We start from the raw sequence: 27,757 nt of genomic DNA, 5'->3' as shown, positions 1-27,757 counted from the left end.
TCCCAGGACCCTGAGATCATGACCTGAGCCGAAGGCAGTGGCTTAACCCACTGAGCCACCCAGGCGCCCCTATAATCATAATTCTTATATTTTATTTAGTTCTTGTTAAGCTAATACTGTGTTTAATTTATAAATTAAAATTTATGATAGGTACGTGTATATAGGAAAAGACATAGTGGGTACAACGTTTAGTACTATCTGCAACCTCAGGCATCCGATGGGAGTCTTGGAATGTATTCCCCACAGATAAAAGAATACTGGTACTGAAAACGACTTGCACCTTAAATAAACTTTTTCTAAAAAATTATTTCTGCTTGGGCGCCTGGGTGGCTCAGTGGGTTAAAGCCTCTGCCTTCGGCTCAGGTCGTGATCCCAGGGTCCTGGGATTGAGCCCCACATTGGGCTCTCTGCTCAGCAGGGAGCCTGCTTCTGCCTCTCTGCCTATTTGTGATCTCTCTCTGTCAAATAAAATAAATAAAATCTTCAAAAAAAAATTATTTCTGCTCACAGTGAGATGGAGTGCTCCCTATAGTCTAAGTTATTCCAGAAAGTTTTTTTTTTTTTTTAAAGAGAGAAAGCAGTTAGGTCAACTAAAACTGAAAAGACGTTTCTGTTTAAATATAATTAGACACAAGGGGATGTGTGGGTTTGCAGAGTGTAGGAGGCCAGGGTGGCGGGGCGGGAAACAGGTGAAACAGGTAAAGGGGATTAAGGAGTGAGTGCTCTTGTCGTGATGAGAACCAAGTGTGTATGGAAGTGTTGAAGCACCATATTGTACACCTGAAACTTACATAACACTGCATGTTAACTGGAATTAAAATTTCAATTTAAAAAGCCCAAAAAAGGGGTGCCTGGGTGGTTCAGAGGTTAATCCTCTGCCTTCAGCTTGGGTTATGGTCTCATAAAATAAATAAAGGCCCTAAATAAATAAATCAGATACAGAAAATAGAAGCAAGTATGTACAAAAATGACAAAAGGACATTATAGACCAATACCCCTGATGAACATGGATGCAAAAATTCTCAACAAGATACTAGCTAATTGGATCCAACATTAAAAGGATTATTCACCATGCCCAGGTATGATTTATTTCTAGGCTGCAGGGGCGGTGGTTCAATATCTGCAAATCAATCAATGTGATATTCTACATTAATGAAAGAAAGGATAAGAACTATACGATCTTCTCAATAGATGCAGAGAAAGCATTTGGCAAAATACAGCACCCTTTCTTGATTAAAAACCCTCAACAAAGTAGGAATAGAGGGAACATATCTCAAACATGATAAAGGCCATATAGGGAAGACCCGCAGCAAATATCATTCTCAAGAAAACCTGAGAGCTTTTCCTCTAAGGTCAGGAATGCAACAGAGATGTCCACTCTCACCACTGTTATTGACATAGAACTAGAAGCCCCTGCCCAGCAATCAGACAACAAAAAGAAGTAAAAGGCATCTGAACTGGCAAAGAAGAATTCAAACTTTACTCTTCACAGATGACATGATACTCGATGTAGAAAACCCAGAAGATTCCACCAAAAAATTGCTACAGGAATTCAGCTAAGTCATAGTATATAAAATCAACACACAGAAGTCTGTTGCATTTCTGTACACAAACAGTGAAGCAGTAGAAAGAGAAATCAAGGAATCAGTCCCATTTACAATTGCACCAAAAACCATAAGATACCTAGGAATAAACCTAACCAAATAGGTAAAAGATCTGTACTCTCAAAACCATAGAACACTTATGAAAAAAATAGAGAAAGACACAAAGAAATGGGAAAACATTCCATGCTCACGGATTAGAAAAACAAATATTGCTAAAATGTCGACACTACCTGGGGTGCCTAGCTGGCTCAGTGAGTTAAGCATCTGCCTTTCATTCAGGTCATGATTCCAGGGTCCTGGGATCAAGCCCCAAGTTGGGCTCCCTGCTCAGCAGAGAGTCTGCTTCTCCCGTTCCTTCCCCCCACCCCCTGCCCAAGCTCTTGCTCTCTCTCTCTCTCTCTCTCTCTCTCTGTGTCTGAAATAAAATCTTTTTTTAAAAAAATGTCTATACTATCCACAGCAATTTACACATTCAATGCAATCCTTACCAAAATACCACCAGCATTTTTCACAGAGCTAGAACAAACAATTCTGAAATTTGTATGGAACCAGAAAAGACCCCAAAAAGCCAAAGTAATGTTGAAAAAGAATCAAAGCTGGGAGCTCACAATTCTGGACTTTAAGCTTTATTATGAAGCTATAATCAGCAAGACAGTATGGTACTGACACAAAAACAATAAACAGATCAATGGAACAGAATAGAGAACCAGAAATGAACCCTCAACTATATGGTCAACTCATCTTCGACAAAGCAGGAAAGAATATCCAACAGATGGGACGCCTGGGTGGCTGAGTCAGTTAAGTGTCTGCCTTTGGCTCAGGTCATGATCCCAGTGTCCTGGGACTGAGTCCCACTTGGGGCTCCTTGCTCATCAAGGAGCCTGCTTCTATCTCTGCCTACCACTCCCCCTGCATGTGCTTTTTTTGTTTCTGACAAATACATTAAGAAAAAAAATATATATATATATATCCAACAGAAAAATGTCTCTTCAACAAACAGTGCTGGGAAAATTGGACAACAACAACATTCAGAAGAATGAAACTGGACCACTTTGTTACACCATACACAAAAATAAATTCAAAACAGATGAAAGACCTAAATGTGAGGTATAAATCCATCAAAATCCTTTGACCTCCAGAAGCAGCAAATTCTTACTAGACATGTCTCCAGAGGCAAGGGAAACAAAACCAAAAATAATTATTGGGACTTCATCAAGATAAAAAGGAAAGGAAACTATCAACAAAACTAAAAGGCAACTTACAGAAGTAGATTATCAGACAAATGACTAGTAGCCAAAATCTATAAAGAGCTCATCAAACATAATGCCCAAAAAACAAAAAAATCCAGTCAAGAAATGGGCAAAAGACATGAATAGACATTTCCCCAAAGAAGACATACAAATGGCCAAAAAACACATGAAAACATGCTCAACGCCACTTATCATCAGGGAAACACAAATCAAAACCACAATGAGATACTACCTCACTCACCAGAATGGCTAAAATTAACCACTCAAGAAACAAGAGATGTTGGTGAGGGTGTGGAAAAGGGGGAACCTTTTCCAGCTGTTGGTGGGAATGCAAACTGTGGAAAACAATTTCCTCAAAAAGTTAAAAACAGAACTCCCCTCAGATCCAGCACTATTAGGGGTATTCATCAAAAAGATACAAAAATAGTGATTTGAAGGGGCACATCCACCCAAATGTTTATAGCAGTAATGTCTACAATAGCCAAACTGGGCAAAGAGCCCAGATGTCCATCGACCGATGAATGGATAAAGATGTGGTATATTTATACACAATGGAATGTTACTCAGCCATCAAAAATAATGAAATCTTGCCATTTGCAACAATGCGGACAGAACTAGAGGGTATTATGCTAAGTGAAACAAGTCAGTCAGAGAAAGACAAATACTATATGATTTTACTCATGTGGAATTTAAGAATCAAAACAGATGGAACATAGGGGAAGGGAAGGAAAAATAAGATGAAAACAAGAGAGGGAGGCCAACCATAAGAGACTCTTAACTGTAGGAAACAAACTGAGGGTTGCCGGAGGAGAGATGGGTTGAGGGGCTGGGGTTACTGGGTGATGGGCACTAACGAGGGCACGTGATGTAATAAGCACTGGGTGTTATACACAACTGATGAGTCACTGAATTCTATCCGAAAGTAATAATACACTTTATGTTAACGAGCTTAACTTTAAATAATTTTTTTTTTAATGACAAAAGGAGAAATGCTTACTAACTAGTTTTTTCTACTTACAGGGAACCTGAGTAACATCTTCGGAGAAGCAACGATGAGGGGTTTTCGGAAGTTCCGAACCATCTGTCTCCTGAGCAGGTGGAAATACTGTGCAGGGGTGGTCGGGTGTGTCACGAACATGTTTACCGTGTCTCCATCTACTCCCTCTTCGACACTGTCACACATCTGAGGGAAAAAATATAAGAAAGGAGCAAATGTTCAGATCATCTCATTCAATCACAAGGACCCAGGCTGTCCTAAGGGAAACATGTCTGTATCTGACAACTTCCAAACCGTATCTTCTGCACAGGAGGGTACATATCCTATAATTTCTTTCCCAAAATGTACTTTTCTGTTTGCATCACACACCATCTTTAATTTACCTGCCATTTATTTCTGTATCCTAATTTTTATAAAATCATTTTTCTGCATTTTTATCTACCAATATAACTATGCATCTATCTACTGTTCTGTCTACCTTTCTACTGACCTATCATCTAGTTGTGTATTTTATCGGCGCATATGCCAAAATGACTAATGATATTCCCATACTAAGTGGATGTGTACAGGTGTATCCATTTACTCTGAAATGCATCAGAAGATAATACAGGTTTAGAGACAGAAGGATGATAATGAGTAGTTGTAATAAACCAGTACTGTAGAATAAAATATTAATGGTACACTCTAAGGGGTCGGCCTATGAACGTTCACTGGAAAATCTTCTAACTTCTGTATGTTCGAAAATTTTCATAATAAAATACCCTAATATTTTCCTGCATATTCTGCCATATGCAGAAAAAGACGTAGGTATTGCTCCTTACCAATGATTAACAATGGTTATTTCTGGGTGGTTATTTAAAATTTTTTTGGTGATCATGAATCATTTTATAAAAATACAGTCATTACTTGAAAAAAAGTTTTTTAAGTAAAAATACAGATTCCTAGGCCTCACTCTGAAGAATCTGGTGTTGGTCCCTGTATCTTTGTTTACAAAATGCTCCCCAGGTGATTCTGACAGTCAGCCTGGTTTGGGAGACCCTGACCTCTGCCATACAAGAACCACTTTAATGGCTATACAACCATGATGCTGGTGTCCCCAGGCATCAGGCTGATAAGGAATATTGACATTGCATGAAATTTGTGTCATTCAAATCTTCCAAGTCCTCTCGTTTGAGGTGTGCGCGAAGTATCTACAGGACGCAACTCTATTTCAAACCATCTAGGAAGCAGGAAGCGTTTCTTGGAATCTAGAAGGCATGGGACACGTACCTGTAGGAAACGCTCTATGCGGCAAGAGGAATGGTCGGGTCCAGCCCCGTCATACCCGTGGGGAAGGAGAATAACAATGCCACTCTGTAGGAGCCACTTGGCCTCCCCTGGAAAAGCACATGACAGGGAGTAAGATCTCTCTGAGGCAGGAACAGAATGGCCTGAGGTGACCTGGTAGTGCCACAAATTTAGTTTGCTGTCTGATCCCCTAAAATCATTTCCATTCTAAGTACTTTCCAGCAGTGTTCCAGGCTTTGGAGGAAGATATCCATCCCACTGGCTGAAACCCTACAGGACATGTTCACTGAACGGGCTCTAGCAGATGGAACACAAATTAAAAGGGGAATGACCCGGGTTCAAGGACAACATGTATCTCTGATTCCAGGTGGATGTTGCGTTTCCTCATGTACCACTTGCAACACGGGCCACTGTCCTTAGCCGAGGGAGCAGACACGCCAGGATGGCTTCTGTACATGTCAAAGTTCAGTCAATTCCCTCAAGGCACTTTTCTTCCTTCTTTTTTTTTTTTTTTTAAGAATTTATTTATTTATCTTTTGCAAGTGCACGCACGCGTGAGACAGAGAGCACACAAGCAGGGGGAGCAGCAGGCAGAGGGAGAAGCAGAATCCCCACAAAGCAAGGAGCCTGATGTGGGGCTGGATCCTGGGACCCTGGGATCATGACCTGAGCTGAAGGCAAATGCTTAACCGAGTGAGACACCCAGGTGTCCCAGCACTTTTCTTCCTCACAACTATAAGGTTGCAGAGAAACACAGCAAAGGGAGGCCTGAAGTGTGCAAATTCCAAGAGTGGTTCCCCCCAGAAAATGGGGTGATAGGAACTCACACTTGTACTTTACTACGTACCTTTGAATTTTGCAATAAGCAGGTTCTGCTTCTGTAAATGGTGATTAAATACAATAAAGATGCACAACTGCCAGCTTTCAGATACTTAAATATCCCTGGGTTAGGGAAGTGGGTTTTCAAGGCTGCCATTTGCTCTGAGCACAAATCCTCCCTGTGTCACCACTGCCTGCTTTGTATTCATGTCACAGCTCCTCAACACGTCCCAAGCGCAGACCCAAAAGTCCATTGCCTAGGAGCTGGCGGGTACATGCCCTGCTTCTGACAGCCAAGCGCCGTCCCCTGGAGAAGTTGCTGCTTACGGTCTGAGTGGCTCCCAGCCCTCTGGCAGCTTTCATAACCATCCAATAGCTGTCAGGCCCCAGCAGAGGGCAAGGCAGCCTCCCAACTCTCCTGAGGAGCTGTGCTACAGCACCTCATAGGCAGCTATGCCCCTTTCCATTCATTTGTCCCCAAGGGGCTGGGGCCATGCCACACACATATGCCAACACCAACCTCCAGAGATGAATGTGTCAAAAATGATCTGAGCACCATTGAAGAAATCACCAAACTGAGCCTCCCAGAGGGACAGCAACTTGGGGCTTTCAATGCTCATTCCATATTCAAATCCCAGGACAGCCTCTTCTGACAATGGGCTGTTGCTGACCTAATACAAAGGAAGAGAAAAGAAACACTGTCATGCTAGGACAGGGGACACAAAAGTCAGTAAAGCATCATAAACCTCTCAAAAGGGAGGAGGGGCCCAGAGGGGAACTTTCTTTCCAGTCATCTCCCATTTCTTTGAGAAAGGAGATCTATTTCTCTCTGTGAATGACGCATTTGGGGAAAGTTGGCATGAAGAGAGGAGGGAAAAGAATGGAATATGGGCACTAAAGATTTTCTTTAAGGATAAGCAAAATAAGCTTTGCTTATTTTGAGCCTGGGTATCTCAGTCAGTTAAGCATCCAACTCTTGATTTCAGTTCAGGTCTTTAGTTCAGGCTCGTGAGTTTGAGCCCCATTTTAAAAAAAATAGTAATAATTTAAAAATTTTTTAAAAGGATAAGCAAAATTAACTTCTCAGATAACCTATTTTTATTACTGAGAGTAAAACTATGTCACACAAACTTTTTAAAAAAATCACAAAACAAAGGAGGGGAAGTTACCAAAAGAAGGCCTGCCTTTGGTTAGAATCCATTATTCTAACATCCTATCTGCACAATAAAGCAAAAGAACCATCATGACATGTTAAGATAAAAAAGAAAAGCAGAATATAAAATTAGGTCTCTGAGGAGGCAAAAAAGATAGGACAGTTAAAGGCAACATAATTCTACTCAGTCATAGGATAACAGGGGTAGATCTAGAGGGTACGATGCTAAGCGAAGTAAGTCTCACAGAGTAAGATAAATACTGAATGATTTCGCTTATATGTGGAATCTAAAAAACAGGAGAAACAGAGAAAACAAACAAAAGCAGAAAGAGACCCATAAACACAAGAGAACAAATTGGTGATTGACTGAGGGGAGTGGGGAATGGGGAATGCACAAAATGGGTGGGAGAGAGTGGAAAGCCCAGGCCTCCAGGGATGGAATGAATAAGTCACAGAGTGAAAGATACAGCACAGGGAGTATTGCCAATGATATTGGAAGAGCGTAAGGGGATAGATGGTAGCTACTCTTGTGAGCACCGCATAACATACAGACTTGTCACATACCTATACTAATACAACATTGTGTGTCAACAGTATTTCAACTAAAAGAATTAAAAAATAAAAAAAAATAAATAGAAATAAATGCAACATGATTCTCAACAGGTTGGAGAAGGAGATGGTAGTCATGTTTTGACATTCATTTCCCGACGTGGATGGTCGTACTGCTATGGTGGCCGCGAAGGTCTTTGTTTGCAGGAAATACACATTCACAGCAGGAGGTGAGCAACCTTGTATTTCCAACTTCAAGTCTCAAATGTTTCAGAAGGAGAAAAAGTTCCTTTTGTATTGTACATCAAACTTTTTCATAATTTTGTCTTTGTTTGAAATTGTTTCTCAAAGATATTTGTAAGTCATGTATTTATAGAATAATAGTTGGCAATAAAAAGGAATGAGGTAGTGACACAGACTACCACATGGACGAACCCTGGAAACATGACGCTAAGAGACAAGTCACAAAAGGCCACTTTATTGTAGGATTCTATTTATATGAAAAGTCCAGGGGCTCCTGGGTGGCTCAGTGGGTTAAGACCTCTGCCTTCAGCTCAGGTCATGATCCCAGGGTCCTGGGATCGAGCCCCGCATCGGGCTTTCTAGTCAGCAGGGAGCCTGCTTCCTCCTCTCTTTCTTCCTGCCTCTCTGCCTACTTGTGATCTCTGTCTGTCAAATAAATACATAAAATCTTTAAAAAGAAAAAAAAAAAGTCCAAAATGGGCAAATCAATAGAGACAGAAAGTAGATACATGGTTGTCAGCGGCAGAGTGGAGGAAGGAATGGGGATACTCTCATGGGTGTATGGGGTTTTGTTCTGGGGGTGCTGAAAACATTATGAAACTAGATAGTGGTGATGTTTGCACCACTCCGTGAATATACTAAAAACCACTGAATTGTATACATTGAAAGACTAAATTCAAAAAGTTTTATCTCAATAAATCTTTTATCAAAACAAAACAGAAACCTCTGGAGGAGCCTAGGAGGCTCAGTCAGTTAAGTGTCCGACTCTTGGTTTCAGCTCAGGTAATGATCTCAGGGTTGTGAGATCAAGCCCTGTGTTGGGCTCCACACTCTACAAGAAATCTGGTTGAGATTCTCTCTCTCCCTCTCTCTATGCCCCTCACGCTGAGAGGGAACACTCTTTCTCTCAAAAACACAAAAACAAAACATACAAACAAAAAAGACTCTGGGGGAAAAAACTGTGACTACAAGTATAAAAATGTGTGATTTGTATGTTTAAGCACTCAGTGACAACACAGAAAAATAAAAATAGATGATTTATAAGCATGGTAGGATTATGTATAATAATATGTATAATAACCTTGTCTTTTCTGATTTCTCTTTTGATTTCAGTTATAAGCTATATGTTACACTAATTTTTAAAAGATAGCTACATTTCTCAGATTTATGAGTGCATTGTAAACAGGGTTTAGACTGACCACTTTCCCCGTACCTTCTGTCTGTCCTCACCTTCTCATTTGTCTTCCTACTCAACGCTGACATACCCACCAATGTTCTAAATCCATTCTTCCTTTCTGCTTCTTCACTGGCTTTATCACCTAATGCCTGTTTTCTGAACCTCTCCTCACTGACTTTCCCTTCATAGCAGATAGAAATCAATACTCAAAAATGCAACAAGAAACAGTCCCCTGACCAGTGGTCTACAGCTGTAGCTTCCTTTCACCATCAAGCTTCTAGAAGAATTATCTAATCCACTTGTCTCTAGTTCTGTAACCCCTGTTTACTGCTCAGGCCAGTGCAATCTAGCTTCTGTTCTCACAACTCCACAAAAAACTATGCGAGGTCTACCCTTGACCTTCCAGTTGCTAAATCCAACGGCCATGTTGTTCTTCCTCGTGTCTGACTTCTCCCTCCTTCAGTTCATGACACAGCGACTCCCAGTTGTCTTCCCATCTTTCTGGGTGCTCTCCTGGGAAAAATGTCTCCCTCTGCCAGCACCTTAAAAACTGTTTTTCCCAGGACCCTATCCCCAGTCCTCTTCCTATTCTGCTCTCTCCCAGGGAGATAATCCCACCCCTGCCCACCCCTGTGGTTTCAAACATTTCTACACCCTGATGATGTCCAAATGTGTACCTCGAGACTAAATTCCTTTATTAACTCCAGACATACACATCTAATTGCCTTTCTGTAATGGACAGCAACTTCTAGGTTCTTCAGCCACCTCAAAGGCAAATGTCCAAAACTGAATCCATCATCTTTCCTTACCAAACCCATGCCCTCTCTTTACTCTGTATCTGGGTGAATGCCACCATCATATAGCAAATGTCTGAGTTAAGAAGCCAGGAGATAAGCAAGACTAGTTTTTCTTCTCCACTCTCTACAACTAAGTCCTATCGCTGTTCTCAAATCTGGCCCCATATTCCATCTGCACCGCTTCTGCCCTAATTCAGGTCCCCGCGATTTCCTGCCTAGAACAACTGAGAACCCTCCTTAGAAATTGCCCTTACCTCAATAAAGCTAGGACAGAACTGCCCAAAATTCTCATCTACCTTCAGCTTCCAAAGTACCATCAGGAGGGCTCTGTCTGATATAAAAACCTGATCACTTGTTCAAAATTCCTCCAAGGTTTCCAGCTTCTATAACATTCCAAATCTTTCACGATGTGCAGAGTCAGGCCAGGCTCCTCTTCCTTGCCCCTGTCCCCACTTTGCACCTGAACCTCCAGTCACATGATGCTATTTGGAGTCCCTGTCCTCTCACCTCCCGGGGTTTTATGTGTACAGTTGTGCCCACCTGGAACGTTCTCCCTACGTGCTTCAGACTAGGCAACTCCTCATGTCCTTCCAGCCCCAGCTCAAATCTGGCTTCCTCCCCCACGCTCTCCTGACTTCCCAAGTAGACTCACTACACCTTCACCTCTGCATTCAGCATACTTTATACACTTGTATTCACACATCTACCTTCACGTCTTGGATTTATTAATGGTTTTATCTATGCCCCAAAGCATCTGAGATGGGTATATAATATACAGTGTGATAGTGTAAATGTAAGTAGAGAGAAGAAAGGTAAAGAATGAGACACAGCACAGAGGGGACAGACAGCCTTGGTGGTCTATGTTGTTCTTCCTGGTCTCCAGGGTCCCATGGTCTCCACCCCTTCCTGGGAGCCCTTGCTGACCTGAACGGGAAAGGCCGAGCGGCCGAGGCACTTACAATGCATACACAGTAAAGACAAACCACTACTCAGTACCACAAGCGAGCAGCAGTTCCTCCAGGGTTGGTCTTAGATAATTAATGAAATCTTTGGACAGCATCCTCATGAGAGATGCAAGGCATTTACTTGGGGCTTTCTAGATAGTAATATTCAAAATGAACTGATACTATATATCAAGGCACAATTCAATGAAGGACACTGGAGTGAGGGGCTACTTTACATTTCAGTGTCTGGATCCCCAATCTGACTTGATCCAGGGGTAGATTTCAGAATCGTGTAAAGAAAAAATGAGCTTAAAAAAAAAAGAAAAAATGAGCTTTGTGTCCTTTTAAGTAATGGTTCTAGCATCTTGCTTTTGACAAGTAAATTTGTTTAAATACTGAGTATCAGTAAGCTCCAGATTATACCCAAACAAATGCTAGAATAGGAAAAAAGATGACATGTCACTAAGCGTACCTTGAAGGATAATTAATTTTAATAAACATCATGTGGCCAGCACTGTGCTAGCTGTTGGAGAGAAAATAAAAAGACCCAGCCTCTGCCTTTGACTCTATTGTGACCACCACATAGAAATATATGGTAACAGATATATTTGTCAAGCCTACTAAGCCTTAGAAATAAGGTAACCTTGAGAAAGCTGGGCCCTTTTTTTTTTTTAAGTAAGCTCTATGCCCACTGTGGTGCTTGAACTCATAACCTGAAAATCAAAAGTTTCATGCTGTATGGACTGAGCCAACCAGGTGCTCCAGGGCTTTTTGCTGTTGTTGTTGGCTTATTATCCACATCTTTGGGTTACTTTAATGAATTCAGCAACACACAGATTACGATGTCAATTTTCCTTCGTGTGTGTGTTTTTTTAAAGATTTTATTTTATTTATTTAACAGAGAAAGAGATGGTGAGAGAGGGAACACAAGCAGGGGGAGTGGGAGAGGCAGAAGCAGGCTTCCGACTGAGCAGAGAGCCTGATAGGGGCTCGATCCCAGGACCCTGGGATCATGACCCAAGCCAAAGGCAGATGCTTAACAACTGAACCATCCAGGTGCCCCATGACATCAATTTTGGATTAACAAAATGAACAACTATTTGACATTTATAGGACTACAGTTAAGTACCTGGAGTGAAACAGCTCTAGTCTACTCACTAGTATGCTCCTTCCATCCCAAGTGTATAGACCTCTCTTCTCCACCCATTCAGAACCCTTTATTTCAAAAAGGATTAGACCCATGTTGTTGCAAATGGCAAGAATTCATTCTTTTTTATGGTTGAATAGTCTCTAGAGGGTATAATGGTTGGTGAAATAAGTCAGTCAGAGAAAGACGAATACCATATGACTTCACTCATGTGCAGAATCTAAGATCCGGATGAAATGAATGAAAAAAGAAGACACAAAAAACCAGACTCTTAGAGAATGAGCTGGTCATTACCAGAGTGGAGGTGGACAGGTGGATGAGGAGATGGGGGAATGGAGGAATGGGGGAAATAAATGAAGGGATTAGGAGTATAGTTATCTAGATGAGCACTGGGTGATGTAGGAAGTATATCCAAAACTAATGTAACAGCATGTTAATTATACTGGAATTTTAAAATAATTTAAAAAAGAAAAAAAGGCTGAACTCAAAATAGCTAACATCTGTTTCTAATTGCTTTAAGAATCTTCTAACTATAATTATCGGCACCTGGGTTTTACAGCGGATTAATAAGACATCCTACCTCTAGAAACCCCTTTTGATCAGGATCCATATGGTTCAGAGGGATATAGGTATCATCAGTCTTCTGACAAACAACCATTGCATGCCGCTGACTAAAAGTTCCACGGCCAACATCTTGCCCACTCAGACGGACATTGAAACCTTAAGAAAACAGGTGGGGAACAAAGAAAAATCCAGACTCCCATGAATAACCTAAGTATTAACAAGACATGGTGACCCTGAATTCTTAACATATCAACTCATCCTGAGTATTTTCTGTAGCAAAGAGATTATCCTGATTAAAATACACCTGTGCTATATTCAAAAGTCTGGGTAACGTGAGAATATTTAAGAATGGAGAGTTATCATTTGCTCTACAATCTTTAGAGGAAAATACCTTCCCAATTCATCCAGCGCAGAGCCTTGTTTCCCAGCAAGACATGCTCTGTCATTAATTCTCTGATGAAGGTTACCAACATGAGTTATACTAAGGTTAAATATTGCCAAGTAAGAAAAGTTTAGAGCCTCTCTAGTCAATGATAACGACGGGAAATAGCTCTAATTCAAAACCTCAGGGGTCACATATAACAAATGTCATACAAAGCACTCCCTACCAGCTGTGCAGCTAACCAGAAACTTCTTACCCTGAGCAAGTAATGAGCCCAAGGCAAGAGCTTCTGCCGTGGCCCAGTCTAACTTTGTTCCATCCATCACTTTCTCCAGCCTGGACTGCAAAAAATGGAAGGGCAAGAAAAAAAAAAAAAAAAGACACTTTTAAGAGTGTACCTCCTTTTTCACACTGAGTCCAAAAAATATAATGCAATAACAGTATGTATCAAAATCATAATATTAAGTAAAAGAGAAAGTGCAGAAGGAAACAGAACAGGATAGCAGTTCCAGATTTTTAAACAGGCAAAACGAGCAGGCACTCGAGTTAGTGGTTAACCTCTGCATAGAAGACAGGAGATGGAGCCAGGGAGGGTATGAGGGGGACCATCCTTCTAATATTCTAGTTCTTCAGCTGGATGGCAAGTACATAGATTGTTTTAAGAGTCTCAGCTCCTGGGGTGCCCGGGTGACTCAGTCAGTTAAGCATCAGACTCTTGGATTTGGCTCAGGTCATGATCTCATGGGTTGTAAGATCAAGGGACTCCCCACTCAGCGGGAGTCTGCTAGGACATTATCCCCCTCTGCCCCTTCTGCCTCCACAACTCGAATTAGTAAGTCTTAAAAAGATAAAGTCTCTTTACATGTAATAAAAAACCTAAAGATGAAGTTAGCGTTGTAACAATCATCCAGAGGACAGTGTCTCTGTTCAAGTTTAAGTAAAGGCAAAGGCCTTTAGTGCCTTGCTTCCCCCATTTCTGCATGGAGAGTCCCACGTTCTAGGATTCCTGAGGTGCAGGACAACTAAAACTTCAGTCTATATTTAACTTGAGACAATACATAAAACTGTGATGTGCATTAGTCTCTAAATGGTTGCCCTTGGGGTATGCATGTTAAATTTCTTCATTTTTATTTAATCTACCCCCAAATGAAAGTGTTTTTCTGTTCACTGGTCAGAAAAATCAAAGCTGGCATTCCTGTGCCGCTGTACTTGTGATAACGGGCACGCTGCCCATGTGCATGTGATGTATCAACCATTTAATACATAAATAAATGGAGGGAAATGAGTAGTATTGACTCTCAATACCAAACTCCATTGACTCTCAGTACCAAACCACGTATGTGCACTGGAAGGGAAGAAGAAAGAAAAAAGAAGTGGACACATCAGAGCTCAGAGACTATCAGTACCAAAACATCTCTAGGCTCAGCTCCCAGAACCTAGCGACCCACCATCAGTAACACTAATTCAAAAAGATCAGACCCACACCGATTTCTCTGTGACTCGAGACAAACAATCAGTAACCTGAAACAATCAGGCTCCCTACCTGCACGTAGGTCTTCAGCAGATGACTGTGCATCTGGAGCTCCTCGGGCACCTCCACCGACTTCCCGCCAATAAACCGCAGGAGGTCAAGGGCCACACCCGTGTTCCAGGTGCTAATGCAGGCTGGCGGCTGGACCAGACCCTTCCAGTGTGCCTGCAGGTTGGTGGCTGGGGGGCTGTAGTGTGCCATGTTGGTTAAATGGTCATTTAACTTCGAGTAGTAGGAGGCTTTGATTTCTGACACCTCTTCCCCAGTCATGAGTCCATTGGCAATCAGGTGCTCTGCATAGGTGTCCGGGATGCTCTTTCGGGCTCTGTACAGCAAACAAGGGAGAAAAGTCAATCTGATTTGCAACAGGGGAAGAGTGACAGACACAGCCATTGTCAAAGGTATCACAGAGCATCATCACTGTAAGGAGGCACGCAGGACATGTTCGGGAACTAGAGTGTGGGTGGTGGGACAACACGGTGAACATACTAGATACCTCTGAATTGCAGAGTGATCCATTTTATGTTATGTAACTTTCACTCCAATATCTTGTTTTCTCTAGAGGCAATGAGGAGTAACAACCTCTTCCAAGTAAAAACAAAACTCTCCCAAGAAAAAACAAATCCATCTTTATAGGCTTTTGTCTATATTAAGGTAGAAATAATTAGTAGAGTTTTTCTATGAACATTCTGGACAGTTATTTACAAGACTGACCTACATTGTCTACACCCTTATTTCAAAAAGTATTGAACTCAAAGTTGCCAACATCCGTTTTTGGTAGCTTTAATAACCCAGTAACCATAATAACCAGTACCTTGGTTTTACAATAATAATAATGATACTCTATGTTCACATAATACTTTAAACTACAAAGTTTATTCACATACTTTATCGTATCCAGTCCTGACAAAAGAGGTAGACCAGGCAGACCTTTTTTTTAAAAAAATACGGCCCTGAGCCACATCATGCCATTCAGGAGCTAAATTCCAGATTTGTTCTTCCAAGAGTAGTCTGCTACCCATGACCAGAATGACCTATAAAATGTTACTCAATTGGGGCGCCTGCGGGGCTCAGTGGATTAAACCACTGCCTTCAGCTCAGGTCATGATCTCAGGGTCCTGGGATCGAGTCCCGCATCAGGCTCTCTGCTCAGAAGGGAGCCTGCTTCCCCCTCTCTCTCTCTGCCTACTTGTGATCTCTCTCTCTCTCAAATAAATAAATAAAATCTTTTTTTTTTTTTAAAGTCACTCAATTTATTTCTCTGCTTTCATTTTTACCTATGAGGAACTAAAGTGGGGAAGGGGCTCTGTTGTACTTTCTAGTATCAAAAAAGGAAATTCCAAAGTAACATGTTTCTCTCCATCATATTAACCTTCTATCCCAGCACTGTCCAAAAGAAATGTAGCATGTCTATTGGGTATTTACCCCAAAGATACAAATGTAGTGATCCAAAGGGGCACTTACACCCCAATGTTTATAGAAGCAATGCCCACAATAGCCAAACCATGGGAAGAGCCCAGATGTCCATCGACAGATGAATGGATAAAGAAGATGTGATACACACACACACACACACACACACACACTGGAATATTATGCAGCCATCAAAACATGAAATCTTGCCATTTGCAATGATGTGGATGGAACTAGAGGGTATTATAGTAAGTGAAATAAGTCAAGCAGAGAAATATAATTATCATATGATATCACTGATATGCAGAATTTAAGAATCAAGGCAGAGTATCATAGGGGAAGACAGGAAACAATGAAACAAGACTAAACCAGAGAGGGAGACAAACCATAAGAGACTCTTAATGTTAGGAAACAAACTGAGGGTTGCTGGAGGGAAGGTGGGTGGGGAGATGGGCTGACTGGGTGATGGACATTGGGGAGGGTATGTGTTGTGATAAGCACTCTGTATTGTGTAAGGCTGATGAATCAGACCTGTACTCCAAAACAAATAATACATTGTATGTTAATTTAAGAAAAATGTAGCATGAGGGGCACCTGGTTGTCTCAGTGGGTTAAACCTCTGTCTTCAGCTCAGGTCATGATCTCAGGGTCCTGGGATTGAGCCCTGCATTGGGCTCTCTGCTCAGCAGGAAGCCTGCTTCCCCCTCTCTCTCTGCCTGCCTCTCTGCCTGCTTGTGCTCTGTCAAATAAATAAATAAAATCTTTAAAAATAAATGTAGCATGAGCCAATGTGTAATTAAAAATTTCTTAGCAGTCACATTAGAAAAGGTTAAAAAAAAACAGGTAGAATTAATTTTCATAACAAATTTATTTAACTCAATATGTGTAAAATATGGTCACTTTAATACTTTATCAACATAAAAAAAAGTATTGAGATAGTTCACATTTTTCTTGACAGATAAAGTCTTTGGAACCTGGTGTGTCTATCACACTTACAGCCCCTCTCCAGCAGGACCGGCCACATTTCAAGTGTTCAAAAGCCACATATGATAGTGGCCTCCATACTGGACAGCACAGTTCCCAAGATTCCTTACAACTGTGATGTTACCTCTTGCCGAGGCACCAAGTGAATCACGGAGGACTGGTTTCTGGTCCTGTCAATGGCATACTGTGGGCTCTGCCCAAGTCCTCCTACTTGTTTCCCATCTGCCAAGCGGTGTTGGTAAATTGCCTTTGTTTATTCATCAAGCAAATGAGTAGAGTTTGAAGAATATGGGGACCTTTCCTGAGACCCACAGAATGACCACCCCAGTTTGCTCAGGACTGTCCCAGCTTTAGCACCGAAAGTTGTGTGCATCAGGCAACCCATGGAGCTCGTCACCCTACTTCAGAGCATCTAATAAAAATAATGTGAGCCCTATGGGGGCAAGGGGATCTTCCACAAAGGTTTATAAATGTACCTGATGATCTTGTACATGACCGGGTTGGTGAAGAAGGGCTCATCCAGCTCGTTGTGGCCCCACTGCCTATAGCATAACAAATCAACAATCACATCCTTCCGGAAATGGCGCTGGTATTCAAAAGCCAGTTGTGCAGCACGGACCACTTCCTCCGGGCTATCTCCATTGACGTGGATGATGGCGCAGCCCACAAGCTTTCCTGAGGCAGAGGAGACAGATGAAACCAGCCAGCTATCCCATACGACATTAGCCCACCTCCAACTCCTGTTACCTGTGTGGGGAGGCAGCCCACATACTAAGAGGTAGCTTGCCTGGGTGGTTAAGATGCCATACTTCGGAGCCTAGCTGAGAGGAAAGAGGTCATGTCCCAGCTCTGTGACTTACTCTGTGACCTCAGTAAAGTTATGAATCTCAGTCTTCTTACCTGTAGAACTGAGATAATAGCTCCTACCTCTTAGCAATGTTGGAAACATTACATGAGCTAACAAAGAGAAGTCCTACAATATGTTTCTGGTATCTCTATCAAACTAATCACAAAAAATTCACATAGATAGGGATCTCTGGCTGGCTCAGTCACAGCAGCAAGGGACTCGATCGTGGGGTCGTGAGTTCAAGCTTCACATCAGGTCTAGAGATTACTTAAAAATAAATTATCTTTAAAAGAAAATTCACACACATAGCCCCAAAAGGCATCCAGGCCGGGGTCTAGGTGCAAAAATGGAAGAGTTCCTACCATCTTACAGTTTACTCTGTGAACTGGGTAATGGGTTTAAAAAAAAAAAAAAAAGCCCTTTCTCTTCATACTGCCTGATTTCTGGGATAAAAACGAGCCAACTTGGCTTCCTCACAACTGACTCCTAACCAAGACCACTTAGCCAAATTCACTGGTTGAACCTATTCTTCTTGACGAGGGCTTTGGGTACCCCAGGTCTGAATCCCCTAAAGACAATTGATCCCTGGTGTTGTGCCATTGATCCCTGGCTTTCACCACATCATTCAACTGGATTCTTGGACAATCTGAGATGGCAGCCTCTCAGTTCCACTCTTGTCTTATTTCCCTGGATTCAAAGATCACACTCAGACTTTTCAAGGAATGTTAGTAACACTGTTGGTGACTACTGAGCCCATCTGATCCAAATTTAAAATGGGATAACCAGAGAGGCTCACTCTTCTAAGCCAACTAGATGTTTCTCTAGGGCTGCCTCCCTGTGTCACATACCGATGTCACTGCAATATAAGGAAGATCTTCCTCTTTCTGCAGGAGTGGTGTAACCCAGCTGGTTATTGACAATCAGATGGACACTCCCACCTATTCTGAAATGTGGGAGACTAGACAACGTAAATGTTTCAGGAACAATCCCCTGACCACAGAAAGATGCATCACCGTGAACCTAAATCATGGAGGAGAAAATGAGAAAATGAACATAAGGGGTGTAGAAATTTATGTTTCCAATTTGGAATAAATTGTTTTCAAATAATAACAGGAATAAAGACAACAATGCTCTCTCTCACTGGTCCCCTGCCTTCCCAAAACTCTGCTGGTTCTGTACAGGATTTTCTAGAAGGGTTACCTGATCTCAAGCAGGTTTCAAAGCCCTTTTCCTCTTGTGACCACCACCGGCCAATCCATTCTACCCACCACCACATTATCATTCACACGCATCATTTCTAATATACCCATCAACATTCTAGAACAAACAACAGCACCACAGAAGGAAGGGGGCTATTGGAGGTATAGGAGGAAAATCAGCCTAGCACAGTTTTCAGGAAAAAAGACTGCAAGACATGAGGAACGGTACACAGTTTTGAACCCTCTTTCTTCCCCAATCAGCCTACATCTAAAGCGAGTCTGTGTGCACCTTGCATCTCCTGGTCCCCATTGGGTATACTGGCCACCCCTGGGAACATAAAGAAGGGTGATCTGACTGCAAAGACAGGAGGCAGGCGGGACAGTCTCTCACAGGTGAGTGAAAGGATGCTTTAAGGAACCAACAAAATACTACCACACAACATCTGAAATGTGCTATTCTTCCAAACCATTTGAAGTCTGTTAGATCACAATATCACCACAAAACCTGATGGATGGAAAGCAATAGAGGAAAAGGGAAATCTCTTTTAGAAATGTTGAATGCAAATAATAAGGGAATTGTAGATCTTAGAAGATCTTAGAAGATATGAATTCTATTGACTTCAGGCTAAAAGGAGATTACCTGTCAAATCAACATGTTATACCCCTTAAATTTATGTAATGTTATTATCAAATATATTGCAGTAAAAAATAAATTAAACAAAAGGCTAATATCAAATAATGGACTAAAGAATAAAATGATCTCAGATGCCCTAAGAACATGACCATTGCAATTCCAACAATAACAGAAGTAAAAGACCTAAATATGTGTGAAGGAAGAATACTTGGAAGTAGATTTTTTTTAAAGGACATTGAAAATGTCCTTAAGATAGTCACTTTTTTAATGTAAATAGAATATTCTGGCAAAGAAAGGAAGTACTGCTTTGCAGAAGTGACATTTCCAGGCTACACCTTCCCTTGGCTAGGGACTATATGGATGACCTCCATTTTGGAGTATCTATATCTAGTAATAACATACCCTTACATTATCTCCACAGCATTAACCCATTCAAGGTAGGGGGAGGAGGGGTTGCAGATAAGAAGAAAGACACTACTGTCTTTTTTACAGATGAGTACACCAAGGTTCACCAAGAGTGTATATTTCACATTGGAGTAGACACTGGGCCTTCTATGGTACCTCTGGTTTTTTTTCTATGTATTTCTCCACCTCTCCAAGCCCTTCTCCTGGATCAAGGAACTTACTATGTACATGATGTCATTTAATTCTCAGAACACTATGAAGAATGTAGTACACTCCCATTTAGCTATCAGATTCAAAGACCCTAAATAACAGAATTAAGCACACCAAGCCAGAAAGCAGCAAAGGCAGGATTTGATCTCCAGTCTTCTTGGTTCCACAGTCTTTGTCTTTTCTGTACCACGTTACACTGTAAGGTCCGACTCTTAGCCACCAGGTCCAAGAGCTCTGGGCATCTGAACACTCCTCCTTGATGATGGAATTTCTGGGGAATATCGGTGTAAGTGGAGTTCAGTAAAGCAAGGAAGAGGGAGGATGTGTGCCTCTTCTGCTCCTTTCCAAAATGTTACAGGAGAGGCATTGTTAAGAACATACCATCTGGGGGGGTGACTAGGTGGCCCAGTCGGTTAAGCATCTGACTCTTGATTTCGGCTCAGGTCATGATCTCAGAGTTGTGGAATGAAGCCCTGCATCAGGCTCCATGCCCAGTGCTGAGGGCCCACCCTGCTTCAGATTTTCTCTCTCGCCTCCCTTTCTGTTCCTTCCTGCCCCCCACCTCTCTCTCCCTCTCTAAAAAAAAGAACATAACATCTGGTGTCAACCATTCTCAAATAAAAATTTCTCAGAAAAAGAACATAACATCTGCTCATAACTTGCATCGTTTTATCATGGTCTTTGGATTCTTGGCACTAAAGCACACATGTGCCATTTGCTAATTTTATTTTCTTCTTAAATCAGAAGAGAACCCACTCCACTATGCCCCATAAAGCTTTTTGGGAATAAGGGTCCATAAGTACTAACAAATGCTGGGTGAGGTGGGAGCTGCCCAGGCCAGGGGGTTAGACACATGACTGGGAGTTAGACACATGGCCATGGGTTAGACACATGGCCAAGGGGTCAGAAACATGGCCAGGGGTTAGACACATGGCCAAGGGGTTAGAAACATGGCCAGGGGTTAGACACATGGCCAAGGGGTTAGAAACTTGGCCAGGGGTTAGACATACAGCCATCATAAAGGACAATCTACCTTCACCAGGTTCAGAACCCAGATAAAGAGAAGACAGGCAGAAAAAGTAGCATCCAGAATCTCACCTACCAGAATTTTATAGGCTCCAAATTTAGAGTTCTCAGAAGAAGTTAGAACTGTGTCCCTGAACAAGGCAAAACATGTACAGACACAGCAGGGCAAAATAATTTCGGAACACAAAATAGACAAAAGAGGGCAGTTAGTTGCTCAGCACTTTAAAGAGAACAGCACTTTAACCTCTTACTTTGGAAGTCCATGCAAAGACCTACTTCATGCACTGGGTAAACGTGAATGACAGAAATACTTTAGAGTATCATGAATTAAGTCAATTGACAGGTAAAGAAAATGATTAACAATGTAACATTTCCATTTCAAAATACCATACTGTAGTCAAATGCAATGCTGCCTACCCCCAATTTACTTACTACAAGTTTCTGGCTCATGAAAATTAATATGAGATAATAAGATACAGTTGGTATTCATTTACATAGCCAAATATTCTCCTGCCTTATAGTTTGTTTTTTTTTTTTAAGATTTTATTTATTTATAATCTTCTGCCTTATAGATTTACCTATGCTTGTGGGGTTTAAAGACTCAGTGACTAATGCCCAAAAGTAATTATTTCCCAGTAGTTAAAGGTTCATATTTAAATGAATACTCATAGGAAAAAAAATGTGACCCAGAGTCCAAATCTCTAGGCTGTCAGGTTACAAAAAACTGGTGGTTGGAGTGGATAAAGGAAGTAAGAGCCACACTAATGATCAGTACTGGTTGCCTTAGTGCCAAAGATCTTTATTTTATTTTATTAGTATTTTTTTAAGCAGGCTCCACAGCCAGCATGTAGCCCAACGTAGGGCTTGAACCTAAAACCCTGAGATCAAGACCTGAGCTGGAAAAAAGACTCAGGTGCTTCACTGACTGAGCCACCTAGGTGCCCCAAGACCTTTACTGTGAAACAAGCAAGCCTTATTAGATATATGGAGACCACGTAGTTTCCTAAAAGTAATAAAATATGTCCTCTGAAAAGCATCAGGGATACCACTCAATACTCCCTTAAATAACACACACAACTCAAGAAAGGAAAACACAAGACACACCATAAGAGACTCTTAAGCATAGGAAAGAAACTGAGGGTTGCTGGGAGAATGGGGGAACTGGGTGATGGACATTCAGGAGGGCATGAGATGTGATGAGCACTGGGTATTATACAAGACTGATGAATCACAGACCTATATCTCTGAAACCAATAATATATCATATATCAATTAAATGAATTTAAATTTTAAAAAATGTTTAAAGTGGTTCTTCAAAAAAAAAAAAAAAAAAAAAAGAGTGAAACCTGAGTCTAAAGTCAGTTGCCTTGAGACTGGACCTCATATCTGCTATTAATTTTAAAAACAAGCCCCGAATCTTCTTTTCCCAAAATTTCATCTTTTCTCAATTTCATCTTGAATATCTACCATCTCCCTTTCCCTCTTCCTGGTCTCCCCAGCCTCCTGCCTCACTTCGTGAAGCTACAAGTACCTGTAAGCAAATGACTTTGTCCCCAGGCTGAGCAGAACTATCTGGAGAGTAGTCCCCATCCTGTCTAGACTGCTGCCTTCCACGAGTCTTCCCCACAGCCACGGGGTTGACTGCTTCCAGGTGCGAGGGGTTAGGCAGCATGGTCACGTGGAGGGGATGGTGCGCGCCGAAATCCAGATCAACCGAGGAGGTCAAGTGAGACAGGACATCTCCAGTGGCTGAAACATTTTCTGGAAATTCACTTAAGCCTCTCATTTTACGGAACATCAGCTGTTATGAAAAAATAGACAAGAAAAAATGTCTTTTATCACAATGGAGACCAGAGAAGAGGTGGTTAGTTTAAATCATACAATTGAAAAAACTTTACACCGATGCTTGTATAACTGTGATCACCATGCATTAAAAGAAAGGCACAAACTTCTAACTGCTCAAATGCCCAGAATTATTTGGAGATCTTCACCATCACATGAAATACCAACACTCTGAGAAGAGTCTAACATGACTATTAGACATGTAGATAGTAAAGTACTAAACTGTTAGCTATCTCTGCCTTGCAATATGCAAAATAATTTTTCTTAAATACACCTGTTAGAATATATTCTCCGAAAGAACTTTCTATGAATCTTGTTAAAGGTAGACAGGAAAGGGCACCTGGGTGGCTCAGTCGGTTAAGCATCTGCCTTCAGCTTAGGTCACGATCCCAGAGTCCTGGGATGGAGCCCCATGTCAGGCTCCCTGCTCAAATGGAGAGCCTGCTTCTCCCTCTCTCTCTGCCTCTGCTCCTCCCCACCATTCATGCTCTCTTTCTCTTTCTCTCTAATTAAATACATAAAATCTTTTTAAAAAGGGGGGGTAGACAGGAAAATGACAGAACAGAACTTAATCCCATTTAGACACAGGATGGCATCCATGATTAGCTCAAGTCATGCCTAAAAAGTTCGACTGTCTAATTCTCAAAGGACTTCACTTCATTTTCCCAGTCTACCTCAAGATAAACATTACTATCCACTTGAAAAATGCACAAGCAAGAGAAATTTACTAATTTAAAGGTCTTTAGCTAGTAAGTAAGAAAAATCAGGTCTCAAACCAAGGTAGTTACCAAAAACAGCACGTTGTCCTCATTTACCCAAATGGTTTGAATGACCCCAAAGCTTCTTACTGACTAATGGACAAACAGGAGCACACATCCTTACACAGTATGGGTATATCCATGTTTCTCACAAATATGATCATTTGTAATTCAGCACTTTTCAGATGTGTTTTTGTCTGTGATGCTTTAAGAACACAATTTCTCATTTAGGGATTTCTGCCTGTGTTTCAGCACATGCCTCCATCTGTCAATCACTTTTTTTTTTTTTTAGATTTTATTTATTTATTTGACAGACAGAGATCACAAGTAGGCAGGGAGGCAGGCAGGGAGGGGGGGGGGAAGCAGGCTCCCTGCTGAGCAGAGAGCCTGAGTGGAGCTTGATCCCAGGACCCTGAGATCATGACCTGAGCTGAAGGCAGAGGCTTTAACCCATTGTCAATCACTTTATTCTGTTTAGTCTGCTTTTTCAAAAGTATTTGTCTTTTAAGAGCTGACTATCAATCTCTTAGCATCAGAAAAACTGAGGTACGAGTAGTAGTGGTAAAGCTTAGCCCCCATACTGTCACATGTGCCTTCTAGTGGTTTAAGGGAAATGCATCCTTCCATAGGCTCTATTCACTCCATTAACTCTCACAGTCCCTTTAACACTTACAATTACTTTTAATCTCCTAGCCAAGATCAGTAGTGAGGTTCATCCACACACAGCAGCCACAATCTGGTTAAATTGCAAGTCACCCTGATGTTCTCGGACCTAAAATCTACAGCCCTAACTCTCCAGTCTTTTGAGAGACTAACAGAGCCGCTAAGTTGGACAGAACAGGAACACCAAGATCCAATTACCTATAAAACCTCTCAGGTGGTGGTCTCCAAGGATAACAATGTGTTATTAGTTTTATAGAGGGTGTTCAGTATAAATTCTGCACATCAGTGGAAAGTAAAATGGACTTCTTGGAAGGTAAAATTATAAGCAATCACACAAATCTTAATGTTTGTTTGAATAATTTCTATTACATTAGGAAAGCATGTTTCAAAGAACAGAAATTATCTATTCATGTCATCCTTGAGAAAACAAACTAACCTTTACCTTCCCTGAGAGAGAAAGAATCCATGTAAGAAGACAAAGAAAACCAACTCAAATACCAGATCTATCCATCAACTCATTAAACTATCCCCTGAGCCAATGGCGCAGAGCTTCACTGGGTTTCTAAGGAATGATTATTGTCAGCTCTATTCTGTTGCAATCAGTTGTGCACCACAGAAAGTATCTTACCTCTGGAGGGAACTGCAGAAGGCCTGTTAATAAATTAAGCCTCCCTCTGTGGGGCATGCCAATAATCACATCCGTGATCCCACTGTAGGCTGCCATTTTCAGCAACTCGTGGAAAAAGCCCATCATGCTCTCCGCTCCTTCGCCCCCATACCGCTTCACTGTGGCAAACTTGGTGGCCAAAAAGTGGTCAAACTCCTGTGGAACATCACGTCAAACACATTTGTTGTGGGAAGAGAGCCAGCTACTAAGGTCCAAGTCAGACACGTTTCTGTGTGTTGTGGGGAGACCCTAAGCTAGTTTAAGAAGGCGCAGCAGTGCCCCTTCATGACGTACTCCGGAGACAGATGTGACTAGCTCAGGGCACGGCAGGAACGCCTGGCCAAGGACACCAGGCAGCAGTGGGAAGGCAGAGAAAATAATACGAGTGGTAGAATAACTTAGCCCCAGAGGAAGCCTCTTAGAATGTATTCTTCCAGGAAAAAGAAGAAAAAAAAAAAAAAAAAAAAGAATGTGTTCTGAAGCAAGGGCTGGGCCTTTCATTCTGCCCCTCCTAGCCCCTGAGCTTTAGTAGAGGCCTCTACAGTACTCTTCCCTCAAGGCTGCAAATCACCCAACTATCCAAATTACTGGGAACAGTTTTCTTATCCTCTTGATATGCCAGAGCCTGATCCAAGCCCTGACAGATTCAATTTCATTAATTTGTACCAAGAGCTTTCGTGCATAGCTTTCTTTGATTGCTTGAGGTAATACGGAGAGAAGAGCTTAAGGATTTTGCAGTCTTTTAGAGAGTGAATAGGCAAATATATAAAAAGTATTTTGACTCTGAGGAGAACCAACAGCTCTGGTGTTTGGCAATCTAGCTTTTTCTACTTAGAATAAAGTAGCACATGTTATACTGTCTGTTGTGTTGAGACAATGGGATTAATGGGGTAAATAAATGCTTTAATTCCCTTTCTTCAATATTTATGCATCTTTGTAGGAAATGAGCCATGCTATTCCATTGATATTCACTGGCACTTTTATACCTGGGATTCTAGCATTAGTTTTGACAGATGTTTTCGCTCTTCTGTGCTAAAGGTCTCTTTCTTCAGTTCCTCAAACCGCTTAGCAAACCAGTCTTTCTCCTCCTGGCTCTGAAGTTGGGAGGTTTCAATAGAAATTTGCCCACAGTAGATTTGGTTGAGATAGGCCAGTACTTCCTCAAGAGAGGCCTCCTCCTTCCCCATGTTTAATAATCCTACAAAATGGAATCAAAGGGATCATTTTAAAAAGCAATCAACCACGTAATTACAGAACATACAAAATATTTCAGTTCAGAGTATTTTACTCGGATAACTCAGATCATCATCAATGGCTATCTAGATTTTTCTAAAGGCAAAACTAAAAATATGACCAAAGGCCATGAAGTAGTCATACTAAGAGAGGGAATATAAATCTTTGCTTTATGCTAAATTTTGATTGTATAACTCCAAACTAAAAATTGAAACCTGACATTCCTCTGCTTTATAGCTACAAATCAATGTCCTACCTTTATCTAAAATATCTTCCCAAATGTTCAAGTCTTATTAATACCTATAAAGTAGTATCTACCATTGAGCAGCTGGTCTTAATGTGAATTAATATTGATAGCAAGGCAATATTTTCAGGTCAAGGGAAATCTACCCAACTCTCAGTCAAAAAAAAGGGAAGGTTTGTAATATATCAATAGCTCAGCACAAATCAATTATCCATCATTTGCCTGAACCTACAACTTGAGTTTAACAAACCAACACTTACTTTTTTATTGCTTATGGTTTCTTACAATAAACTTTGATACCGACTGATCATTCAACTTACAGAAATTGCTTTGTGTTCCTTAGCTTCTCTGCTTCACATTTTAACCTATAAAATGGGAGCAGTCAAAGCACGTCAGTGGAGAATTTTTAAGATTAAATGAGATAGGAAATAACACAATGTCCACTGATGAGATAAACCAAATGTGATGCAGCCTTTGGATGGAGTATTATTTAGCCACATAAAGGAATGAAGTACTATGCTACAACGTGGATGAAACTTGGAAACATTATGCTACAGGGAAAAAAGCCAGACACAAAAGGCCACATAGTGTGACTTTATTTATACAAAATGTCAAGAATAGGCAAGACTATAGAAATAGAAAGTAGAGTAGTGGTTGCCAGGGGCTGGGGAGAGGGAAAAATGGGGAGTAACTGCTAACTAGGCACAAAATTTCTTTTTGGGGTGATAAAAATGTCCTGGAACTATCTTGATGGTTGCACAACATTGTGGATGTACCAAGTATTGTTGAATTGTACACTTTTAAATGGGTCAAGTGATGGGGCACTCAGTTTGCTCAGTGGGTAGAGCATGACTCTTGATCTAGGGGTTGTAAATTTGAGTCCCACGTTGACTGTAGAAATTACTCAAAATAAAATTTTTTAAAATGGTTAAAGTGGCAAAAGTTATGTGTACCTTACCCCAATAAAAATTTTTAAAAAACTAAAATCATTAAATGTGATAATGCAGAAAAGCATGCAGCTTAAAAAATGGCTTTGGGGGGACGCCTGGGTGGCTCAGTTGGTTAGGCAGCTGCCTTCGGCTCAGGTCATGATCCCAGCGTCCTGGGATTGAGTCCCGCATCGGGCTCCTTGCTCCGCAGGGAGCCTGCTTCTCCCTCTGACTCTGCCTTCCACTCTGTCTGCCTGTG

General features: G+C 41.3%; 1 protein-coding gene across 2 annotated transcripts in view; it reads right to left on the bottom strand.

Annotated features, from left to right (window-relative positions):
- The window catches only part of DHTKD1 (dehydrogenase E1 and transketolase domain containing 1), a 56,436-nt gene that overhangs the window by 9,601 nt on the left and 19,078 nt on the right, over positions 1 to 27,757 (bottom strand). For both annotated transcript variants that reach the window (XM_082740831.1, XM_082740832.1), the window contains 11 exons: positions 26,079 to 26,290; positions 25,054 to 25,248; positions 22,694 to 22,963; positions 18,537 to 18,708; positions 17,318 to 17,516; positions 14,457 to 14,769; positions 13,170 to 13,254; positions 12,548 to 12,687; positions 6,478 to 6,628; positions 5,121 to 5,227; positions 3,873 to 4,037 (listed from right to left, as the gene is read on the bottom strand). In XM_082740831.1, the coding sequence (XP_082596957.1) occupies positions 3,873 to 4,037; positions 5,121 to 5,227; positions 6,478 to 6,628; positions 12,548 to 12,687; positions 13,170 to 13,254; positions 14,457 to 14,769; positions 17,318 to 17,516; positions 18,537 to 18,708; positions 22,694 to 22,963; positions 25,054 to 25,248; positions 26,079 to 26,290 (2,009 nt within the window). The remainder of the gene's footprint in view (positions 1 to 3,872; positions 4,038 to 5,120; positions 5,228 to 6,477; positions 6,629 to 12,547; positions 12,688 to 13,169; positions 13,255 to 14,456; positions 14,770 to 17,317; positions 17,517 to 18,536; positions 18,709 to 22,693; positions 22,964 to 25,053; positions 25,249 to 26,078; positions 26,291 to 27,757) is intronic.

Source organism: Mustela nivalis, assembly GCF_964662115.1.
Source record: "Mustela nivalis genome assembly, chromosome: 7".
Taxonomy (NCBI): domain Eukaryota; kingdom Metazoa; phylum Chordata; class Mammalia; order Carnivora; family Mustelidae; genus Mustela; species Mustela nivalis.
This window is presented reverse-complemented; position numbering and strand designations above follow the sequence as displayed.